This window comes from Halichondria panicea, chromosome 3, assembly GCF_963675165.1.
Source record: "Halichondria panicea chromosome 3, odHalPani1.1, whole genome shotgun sequence".
NCBI classification, from domain to species: domain Eukaryota; kingdom Metazoa; phylum Porifera; class Demospongiae; order Suberitida; family Halichondriidae; genus Halichondria; species Halichondria panicea.
In genome coordinates, this window is record NC_087379.1 from 2010188 (window position 1) to 2019649 (window position 9462).

The 9462-nt window shown below is 42.3% G+C and overlaps 3 protein-coding genes across 4 annotated transcripts; 1 reads left to right on the forward strand and 2 right to left on the reverse strand.

Annotated features, from left to right (window-relative positions):
- Nucleotides 1–2: 2 nt before the first annotated feature.
- LOC135333105 (uncharacterized short-chain type dehydrogenase/reductase y4vI-like) lies at nucleotides 3–2218 on the forward strand. The gene is made up of 4 exons (XM_064528028.1): nucleotides 3–140; nucleotides 241–1005; nucleotides 1052–1252; nucleotides 1386–2218. Exons 1-4 carry the CDS (start codon nucleotides 11–13, stop codon nucleotides 2141–2143), a joined length of 1854 nt encoding a protein of 617 aa, XP_064384098.1. The 5' UTR covers nucleotides 3–10; the 3' UTR covers nucleotides 2144–2218.
- A 332-nt stretch (nucleotides 2219–2550) lies between these two features.
- Nucleotides 2551–5986, reverse strand: LOC135334353 (ADP-ribosylation factor 6). Its single transcript, XM_064529519.1, has 5 exons — nucleotides 5829–5986; nucleotides 4591–4724; nucleotides 3824–3927; nucleotides 3214–3412; nucleotides 2551–2967 (listed from the first exon to the last, which is right to left on the reverse strand). Exons 2-5 carry the CDS (start codon nucleotides 4670–4672, stop codon nucleotides 2822–2824), a joined length of 531 nt encoding a protein of 176 aa, XP_064385589.1. The 5' UTR covers nucleotides 4673–4724; nucleotides 5829–5986; the 3' UTR covers nucleotides 2551–2821.
- A 98-nt stretch (nucleotides 5987–6084) lies between these two features.
- LOC135334327 (CCR4-NOT transcription complex subunit 9-like) lies at nucleotides 6085–9455 on the reverse strand. Of its 2 annotated transcripts, none has more exons than XM_064529468.1 (9): nucleotides 9294–9455; nucleotides 8932–9130; nucleotides 8370–8518; nucleotides 7936–8121; nucleotides 7464–7551; nucleotides 7281–7387; nucleotides 6867–7061; nucleotides 6590–6681; nucleotides 6085–6360 (listed from the first exon to the last, which is right to left on the reverse strand). In XM_064529468.1, exons 1-9 carry the CDS (start codon nucleotides 9324–9326, stop codon nucleotides 6180–6182), a joined length of 1230 nt encoding a protein of 409 aa, XP_064385538.1. In that variant the 5' UTR covers nucleotides 9327–9455; the 3' UTR covers nucleotides 6085–6179. The 2 variants fall into 2 exon arrangements, with proteins under 2 accessions (XP_064385538.1, XP_064385539.1); XM_064529469.1 differs by lacking the exon at nucleotides 6085–6360 and adding an exon at nucleotides 6405–6522.
- Between the last annotated feature and the right edge of the window lie 7 nt (nucleotides 9456–9462).

Below are 9462 nucleotides of genomic sequence, written 5' to 3' on the forward strand. Positions count from 1 at the left end.
GATCTGTTGCATGATTATTAAAAGGGACACAATGGCATCTTTTGTAGATGAGAAGCCACTCACAGAAGCAGACCTCCCTGCCACTGCAGCTAGAGGGAGGTTCCATGGGAAGGTTGCCATTGTCACTGGAGGAGCTTCAGGTAAGTGTACACTTCCAGCTAGATGTATTGGCTTGATCAGATTCTAAGATAAATTATATCATGCTTCTATTGAGGTGATTGGTTTTACTACTTTTATCAGGTATTGGCAAGGCCACTGTAGAGAGGCTGGCATTGGAAGGAGCTTCTGTCGCTATCTTTGATATCAACGATTCTGCCGGAAAGAAATTAGTGGATGATTTGGTTGCCAGAAGTTTGGTTGTCTCGTTTTACAAAGTGGACGTCTGCAACAAGGATGAGTGTTCTGTAAGTGTTCGGAAGTTTGTTGAAACTTCTCCTGCAGCTGGACTCCACTATCTTGTCAATTCTGCAGCGTATTTCGGGCAAAAAGGACCTAAAACTGTTGAGAAAGAAGATTGGGAGAAGAGCCTAAATGTGAATGTTGTTGGATACTCAAACATGGTCCAATCTTGCTATCCCTACATGACCAAGCTAACAGGAGACAAAGCAATTGTCAATCTTTCAAGTGGATCTGGTCACAGAGCACAACTGGATTGCATGACCTACTCTACCTCGAAAGCAGCAATAATCGCAATGACGAAGTGTATGGCTCTTGATTTATCTAAGGATGGTATTCGAGTCAACTCTGTTTGTCCTGCATTCGTATGGACACCAGCCCTGCAAACCTGTAGTCCCATAAAGAGTCGGCAGGGTTTGGAAGAGAAGCTTGGGCAATGCTTGATGATTAGAAGGCTCACAAGAACCTCGGAGCAAGCAAGTGCAATCTGTTTCCTCCTCTCTGAAGATGCCTCGTGTATCACTGCCACTGACCTTCCTGTGGACGGTGGATATTTAGCAATGGGCCCAGAGGGACTGGGGGAGAACACAGTGTTTGCTGGTAGTGATTATTAGCTGTAACCTGTTTTTTTGTGAAAAAATTTGATTTAGTTGAGGGCGACTTCAAGGAAGAAGGGGAGGGGCTGATCTGATAAAAAGTTTGAGCAAACTGTCAGAATCTGAGAATGGCTTGAATTGGAGAATGGCATCCATATCCTTTTCAGATGAGAAGCCACTCACAGAAGCAGACCTCCCTGCCACTGCAGCTAGGAGAAGGTTCCATGGGAAGGTTGCCATTGTCACTGGAGGAGCCTCAGGTAAGCTAACAGTAAATTTAGACTGACCTACTGTAATTGTGGTATGTCAGAGTAAACTCCTACCATAAATTATGCTCAGACTAGACCTAGAGGGAGAAACTAGCTGTACTAACCTGTCATCTTTTTGTTGCAGGCATTGGAAGAGCTACAGTGGAACGATTAGCAATTGAAGGAGCTACGGTGGCCATATTCGATGTGAACGATTTGTTAGGTGAAAAGGTGAAAGCAGACTTGACGGCTCAAGGTCTAAATGTACATTTCTATAAAGTGGATGTCTCGGACAAAGACAAGTGTGTCGAGAGTGTGAAATCTTTCGTCGAATCTACTTCAAAAGTCAACTATCTTGCCAACTGTGCTGCTTTCTTTGGCTGCAAAGCACTCGATGCTGAGAAGAAAGATTGGGATAAGACGTTTAGTGTGAATGTGATCGGCTACTCTAACATGGTCCAGGCCTGCTATCCCTACATGAGCAAGCTGCCAGGAGACAAGTCCATCGTCAATATTGCCAGTATTGGAGGCCACAGAGCCCATGTATCTCATTGGACGTATTCCTCCTCAAAGGGTGCTATACTTACCATGACCAAATGCATGGCTCTCGATTTGGCTAAAGACAAGATTCGTGTAAACTCCGTTAGTCCTGCTTGGGTGTGGGGACCAGAAGTTGCCAAAGCTGCTGGTGGAGATCGAGAGAAATGGGAGCCTATTTGGGGGCCCTTCCACATGATTCGACGGTTAACTGAGCGCTCGGAAATTGCAAGTGCAATTTGTTTCCTCCTCTCTGAAGACGCCTCTTGTATCACTGCCACTGACCTTCCTGTGGACGGTGGGAATTTGTCAATGGGTCCAGAGGGACTAGGGGAGAACACAGTGTTTGCTGGTAGTGATTATTGATTGATTCAGTAACCTGTTTTTGTTGAACGTTATGTGTTATGAATGTCGTGATAATTATTGTTCTGTTGAAGTTGACTGTATGTTGAAGTTATATAGGGGGCCGGACGCTAGGAGTAGGGAGGGGCTAATCTGGGGCAGAACCACTAGCTAGAGTTCACTGTGATTATCATTAACGCATTCTTGAGTGTGTATATAACGTACCCACTATTTATTGCTTTTCTCATGGTTATGGAAACGTGCTGCATATGATTATAACAATGTTTCCATGACTACACATTTACTGAAATGTGTGAATAACGTAAAAGACAAATATGGATATAATAATGATTGTGCAATCATTTCATCCCCCATGCTTCTGCTTTATTCACATACAGCAGTTCACATACCCCATTCCTCATATAAGGACGTTGTTTTGATGATATAACAATTAACACACATAAAAGCTGAGAGATAATTTTTGTACAACAGAGAACTTTGTGTAAAATGTGTACAGAGAACACAACTATCCTAACAGTACCAATTGTAATCTTGTACTTAGATAACACATAAAGAAACGAAGACACTTGCATGTGTGCGTATGTACGTACAAAATAAACAAGCACTAAATAGTAATAATAATAATAATTTCGGAGGACACGTCCCCACTGGTGTTTGCAAGTCCTAGCTACACATAATTTGCTATTTGCTTTTATGATTCGAGGTCAGCCATGTTAACCCCTCGTAGAGGCCGTCACCGGTTGTGGCGCATGACGGCTGAACGTACCACTGTCGGTCTCGAAGCTTTGTCAGCGCTAACTTCTCTTGTATCTCAACTGGTTTCATGGCTGCACAGGAGAGAAAATAGTGATTGGAGTAATACAATGTAGAATTAGACGATGTACTTGTATGCAATAGAGAGTGTTTTCAAAGCTCAATCAGCACACTCTCAAAAAAAAAGGATAATGGCCTTTTAAATTAGTTTTGAGTAGAGGACAGGAAACAGTATACATACCCGCAGATAAAAATGATAATCTAAGCATAATTATGCACTGTACATGTACAATAAGCACACAATCACATCAATAACACACCATCTGGCAAATCTTGTTTGTTGGCAAATATTAAGATGATGGCATCTTTCATTTCTCTGTCGTTGACAATGCGATGTAGTTCCTGCTTTGCTTCGTCGATCCTGTCCCTGTCCGCACAGTCCACTACGAATATGAGTCCCTGAGTGCCTGTGTAGTAATGTCGCCATAGAGGTCTGATCTTGTCCTGGCCACCAACATCCTGAGGGGGAGGGGGGTTGTTTAATAACGTGTACATTAATTAACAGAAGCATAATTATAGTAGTATTTGGGGTGTCTGCATTATAATAATATAATAGTATTTGTAAGTACGTTAGAAAATAGCGACTGATAGCAACCCACTGGGGGCACTGTTACTACTATACAGCATGAGTTCAACCTCTCAGTTGGGGATTTTTTTATCAGTATAATATAGCCCTAGTCAACACAGGTATTGTGGTATAAGTGCAAAGCCTGCTGCTGACCTGGTGTATCAGATTATTATCACTAATAATTCACTCAGGTTCACTTTCAGAGAATGCTCTCATTATCAAATATTAACACTGTGTATACAGAACCCAACATTAAACACACAAACAAACAAGCTAATTAGATTTGATTAACGGGCACTTACCCAAACATTAAATTTGACATTCTTATAAGTAACAGTTTCCACGTTGAATCCTACAGTGGGTATAGTGGTCACTGATTGTCCCAGCTTTAACTTGTAGAGAATAGCTGAGGTCGAAGGTCAAGAAAAAACACACACAGACGGGAGTATGGTGTGCATCAAATAGAACACAATGTACAGTATAATTACACATGTTTGCACACAATAATACTATAAATAGTAAAAAGCCACTTAGTGTCTCCATGCCTACACAAAGACATAGGAAGTGAGTCAGGATGCTTGCACAACACATACTAACACCCTAACAATAAAGGGGTACATTAAACCACAATGAACACAGAAGCCACTCAAGAGGTACTTCTACGGGGGAACGTGTTGGCAAACACCACCAACAGCTCAAGCACACTCAAACAAGGCTGTTATGAAGTCACACACCTTAAACACTTACACGCACGCACACGCACACACGCACGCACACACAATACACCAGAAAAATGCACTATTCAGATCACAGAATCAGTGGATTAACGTATGTGTTCTGTTGTATACACAGGGTGTACAGTTTAGAAAGTGTGTTGTAATTATTACTGATATGAATCAGAATTGTCCAAAGGAAAGCTCATTTAATACTCCTGACAATTACCTGCAACACCGCCTATGAAACATAATACAGATCTACATGTACAGTAGTGTATACATTACATGTACGCTGAGCATTTTATGTGATTAGAGAGACCGAACGCGTTATATTGTATATATGGGCAGGATACTAGTTTTTCCAGCTGCGTCCAACCCGAGCATAAGGATCCTCATGTCCTTCTTCCCAAAAATTTTTGATAGCATCTTCCCCATTTTGAACCAGTCAAGGAAGGGGTCGAGTGAGAATAAATAAACTCCTGTGCTCCTGTAGAAAAACAAGAGTAAGAATGTCATATTTGGCACAAAACCTTTTAAAATTAGACATGTAATTCCCCTAGGCATTTCACAACTTCTGATGACAACAAAACAACCTATTAGTGTAGACACACTAAACGCTACTGTTCTCGGAGACAAATTAATTTTAGAAACTCTGATGCAATGACTGCATTCCAGAAGGTGAATTGTGGTGCCTTTACTTAGTTCAGTATCAGGAGATGTAACAATGCGACCTAGAGCATAAGATTATCAAAACAAACTTCCTTATGGTTGTCTATTGAGTCTATACTACAAGCCGCTACCCTAATAACAGCACACTAAGCTTTAGTCCCAAAATCAAAGCCAGATACGTACACAAACATCGAATTAAAGTACTGACCCGCCCGCTCACACAGTGCAAGCAAGGATGTAACTGTGCACACACATGCAGTGAAATTGTACGCATGCACATTAAGGGAAAAATCAGTAGGCGTGAAAGGTCAGATATACATAATAAAAAAACATGTTACAGTAAGGGGTGAACACGGAGCATTAAGTACGACCATTGTATGACCTACAGTGACACACCTTTTCAAAGCTAGCATTGAAACAAAGAGGAATATGTGCGTATATTGGCCTAGCCTTGTTCTCAGACATACCAAATACAACGTATCAATCATTTTTCGTTGTACATCATAGAAAACGAAATACCATAGTTGGCAACGATATAGAAAGTATACACAATATAGAAAAAGCTTCCAAAAGTGAGGACAGTCACTATAAATAACACACCTATGTTCACACGACTGTGAGGCTACAATGTTTTGACCAGAGGAAAGTCTTTCACAAAGCCTATATTTACAAACTCTGTGCCACACTATTTGAAAGTTGTGTACCCACCATTATTTAACAAAGCTTTGCTATAGTGACGAGTCATTTGATACAGTGTTAAGGTAATGGTATAGCTGAAATATCCCCCGTGTGTGAAGGCAATACATTACCAAAAGCATGTTTCTATAAAAGATACAGGCACACAGTACATGCATGCAGTGGTTCATGTGACCTTTCTCTACCGATCTATTACAGACACTTCTAACCACACAACCTCACTCACCTTACACTAGTATCCTATACAGGACCTTCAATACAGTCTCTCTTACAATCTACAGCTAGCGTAGTTAGTATCACGAAAAGCCTTGCAGCAGAGCGTCAAGGGGACAAGCAATGTACGGTGTTGGTTGAACCTTTCTTTGCAGTCACACCCAGGAAACCTAATTACCCAATCACAGATCCCCCACATGATAAGCAACTCGGCCAAATATAGCGTTCTAAAAATAGCCGCTTCCGTGACGCTTGAAAAGCACATGTGGCATGTTTTGAGTGTCATTTCAACACCATAATCAGGTAACCAATTGTGCATTACACTAACTTTGCAAAAAAAGAGTAAATCACATAATTTGCAACATCAAGTGGTAACAGGAGTTCGCAATTGCTGTTCATTCGAGGGTAGCATCTGGGAGCCCATGTTGATATTCTGTAGCAACTGTCCCAGCCATTTCTTGGTGGTACTGTCATCCTTTAGGGAAATGGAGAAAGTGGTATCCTTTAGTTGGTCAGGTAGACAGCTCCTCAGGGCCTCCCTAGCTCTGTGTGTGTGTGTGTGTGCGGTGGAAATAGTAATACAGTCATACAATGCTTATGCTGACTAACCAAAAAAGTGAGAAATTTGGGCGTAGCTGAGATTTGACTCATGACCTAACAACCCACCAACCCACAGCCAAATGCTCTTACCAACTGACCTACAAGGACTGCAATATGGCAGCGGTGCTGGTCAATAATAAGGTAAAGATCTAGAGACTAAAAACGAAATGTTACCTGAGGTTATCCGAGAGACGGAGATAACACCTGACTACATGTTTCAGCAGACGTGCAGACGGCTCCTTAGCTAACTGCTGCACCATCTTACCCTGCATCCAGAGTGTGAAGAGGAAGTAAACATAAGGGATTAAAATGCTATCAAAACACTCTACACAGTAATTTCCCTGTGCAGTACTTTCCCACAGTACATGTAGGTTCACATGGAGGTCAAGGATGTTAGATCACAAACCACTAATAAAACACCACTTCCACACACACTTCCTCTCAAACTCACGAGGACAGTAGCAACGTGAGAGAATCGCTCAAAGGTCTGACAGATGTAAGAGAGCCCAGTCTCATCCAGCAGTATCTTCTGCAGTATGAAGGTGGCCACTGTCTTTGAGAGCTCAGAGCCGGACTCCATTATCCTGAGACAGAGGGGAATGATCTCAGTGGTGAGGAGGAAGTTGATCACATCTTGCTCATCAGTCTGTGTGGCAGTGGTATTGTAAATAGAAGCAGCAAACTAATAACATAATAATAATTATGACTGCATTTGAAGTCCCCCTCAGGCTACACGTAGACATGCTCTAGCCAGAGACACTAATATTATGGTTTAGTTAAAGACGCACACAGGGTTAGGTGTATACTAGAGGACACAACGTTTACATGGGAGTCAAGTATACAGTACATGTATTTCCTCACGCACCTTGACAAGGGCTCCCACCACGCCCAGACTGGTCAGCCTCAGGTACTCAAATGGACGAGACTTGCTCACAGTATGAAGAAAGGGGTACAAGAAGAGAGGAATATGGGCTGCAGATAATAACATGTAACAGTACATGTACAATGAACACTACTAAGGTATAAGGTAATAGTCTGTAGAGCTCACCATTCAAGAAAGCAGACCTTGTCTCAGGGTGTGAGGCCACACACTGGAGGAGGGCCAGGGCATTGCACACTCTGTTGGACTGCTGAGCCTACAGGGAGGAACAACAGATGTGCTGCTAACAAAGGAGGTCTCCATATAATACTACCACACTCTGTAACAGAGGTAACACTTACTGTAAACAGTTAATTCCTACGCATACCAGTAACTAGTGCTTCGTATCTGTTCAAAAATGGAACACAATCTAAGTGCCTGGATGTGAAGGTTTCAAAACCAGGTAAGAAGACTACAATATTCAAAAGGGCTGCCACAGAGAGACAGTCCTGAAGCCACTGACACAATAGGACCTGATTAAGTGTAAAGGACAAAGTTTTAGGAAATTGGTAAAGATCACCAAATATGTAAGTGGTAAACAGATAAGGTACAGAGTACATGTACATGTATAGGAAATTGTGTGCAGCATTTATGGCCTCACAGTGAGACTGGGAGGGTTGATGACTGGGTAGATCATGACAATCTCCTGGAGGAGTGCTGACAGAGTACCAAAGGAGTACCAGAGCATGGGTGCCAGGTCAGGGAGTACCTCTCTCTTCTTGCTCAGCTCTATCAGAGCATGCTCCCTCGTGTCAGGGTTGCTCAACTCTAGGATCCATGTGTATACCTGCATGGGGGTGGATGAGTGGACCATGTTAGACTGTATGCAGTGACTTTAGAGCAAGTTTACAGCCTTCACAATCAAAGGATACATTTTGAGCCAGCAGCAACAGATGTTCCAATTAATTTTTACACATATACACAACTGAAACATCTATTGTCCTGATATGAAAGTAATGGTAGCTACACATTCTCCAGGATATTTCAACAAGGGACACTATTTGTAACCATTACCATAACTACTCGGACTAGTACCTGCTCTCGATTGTCCCCTCCACTGTTGCCATTGTTATTACTGGTTGATGTGGTGGCAGGGGACTTCCCTGTCACGCCCAGTGCCCCCATCACCATGGCACCCCCACTCACACTGCTCGGCAGGGAACTTGCCATTGAGAAAAGCATTCCTACAGAGGGACACACGTACATGTATTACTACAATGTTTTGCGTGAGTGAAAATGAGCCAAATTAGCAGAAAATTGACACTTAGTGAAGTACCGGTGTAAGTTTTTGCGATTTTAGCTCGCATATTTTTGATGCTTGCAAAACATTGTAGTACATGTAATTAATACGGTACATGACGGGCTAGTGGAGTACAGATACACAATCATGCAAGACTGTACATGTATTGAACACATCAAACAGATTATGCTACAACTATTACACGGCACTAAAATATAAAGATAACCAATAACTTTGATCTACATTCAGTATTCACAGGCTAGTATCAAGTATGTACCACACCCATAAACTTTTCACGCATCATGTTACCTTTATACTTTTAATTTCTTTTTTAATACATTACAGTTTTTGTCCCACCTCCAGATGCAGACTTGATCATGGAGTGGCCGGGAGGGGGTGGGGTCTGAGCCATCGTCCCTGGCAACATGGCGGCAGTGACGGGGGGAGAAGAGTCATGAGTCATAGCCCCGCCCACTTGATCCCCCGAGTACCCTGACATTGCACTGTGCATGGAGGAACCAGTCGGGGAAGAGATGGACCTCATCGGAGGGTAACGCTGGACAAGGGGGGGAGGGGAGAGAAAAGAGAGAACAAATAATTATTGTCATTTTTAAAATTGGCACTTTGTTAAAAATTAATGTTATTTTTACCCAAGGTAGTGATGTAAGAAGCAGAATGGAAGTGTATGAAGTTATGTGTAGCTATGTGTATGAAGTTACCACATGTGTATTGTTGAACTGATTCATAGACATCTTGCAGAAGAGAGAGCCAGGAGTTTGTTCACAAAGGCTAGCCCAGTGCAGCTAGCTCAGCAGTTTGAGAGATGGTATTGAGCTTTGACCTTTTTCACTGTCTCTCTTTGTACCCTCCCCTCCATACCACGTACCA

Coding starts and splice junctions, on each gene's coding strand:
- LOC135334327 (XM_064529468.1), bottom strand. CDS start 9,326: ATGTCTATGAATCAGTTCAACAATACACATGTG. Junction 8,122..8,369: donor GAGGGGACAATCGAGAGCAG/GTACTAGTCCGA, acceptor ACCCCCATGCAG/GTATACACATGGATCCTAGA. Junction 7,552..7,935: donor TCAACCCTCCCAGTCTCACT/GTGAGGCCATAA, acceptor TCCTCCCTGTAG/GCTCAGCAGTCCAACAGAGT.
- LOC135333105 (XM_064528028.1), top strand. CDS start 11: ATGATTATTAAAAGGGACACAATGGCATCTTTTGTAGATGAGAAGCCA. Junction 141..240: donor TGTCACTGGAGGAGCTTCAG/GTAAGTGTACAC, acceptor TACTTTTATCAG/GTATTGGCAAGGCCACTGTA. Junction 1,253..1,385: donor TGTCACTGGAGGAGCCTCAG/GTAAGCTAACAG, acceptor TTTTTGTTGCAG/GCATTGGAAGAGCTACAGTG.
- LOC135334353 (XM_064529519.1), bottom strand. CDS start 4,672: ATGGGGAAGATGCTATCAAAAATTTTTGGGAAGAAGGACATGAGGATC. Junction 3,413..3,823: donor ATGTCAAATTTAATGTTTGG/GTAAGTGCCCGT, acceptor CCTCCCCCTCAG/GATGTTGGTGGCCAGGACAA. Junction 2,968..3,213: donor CAAACAAGATTTGCCAGATG/GTGTGTTATTGA, acceptor TCTCCTGTGCAG/CCATGAAACCAGTTGAGATA.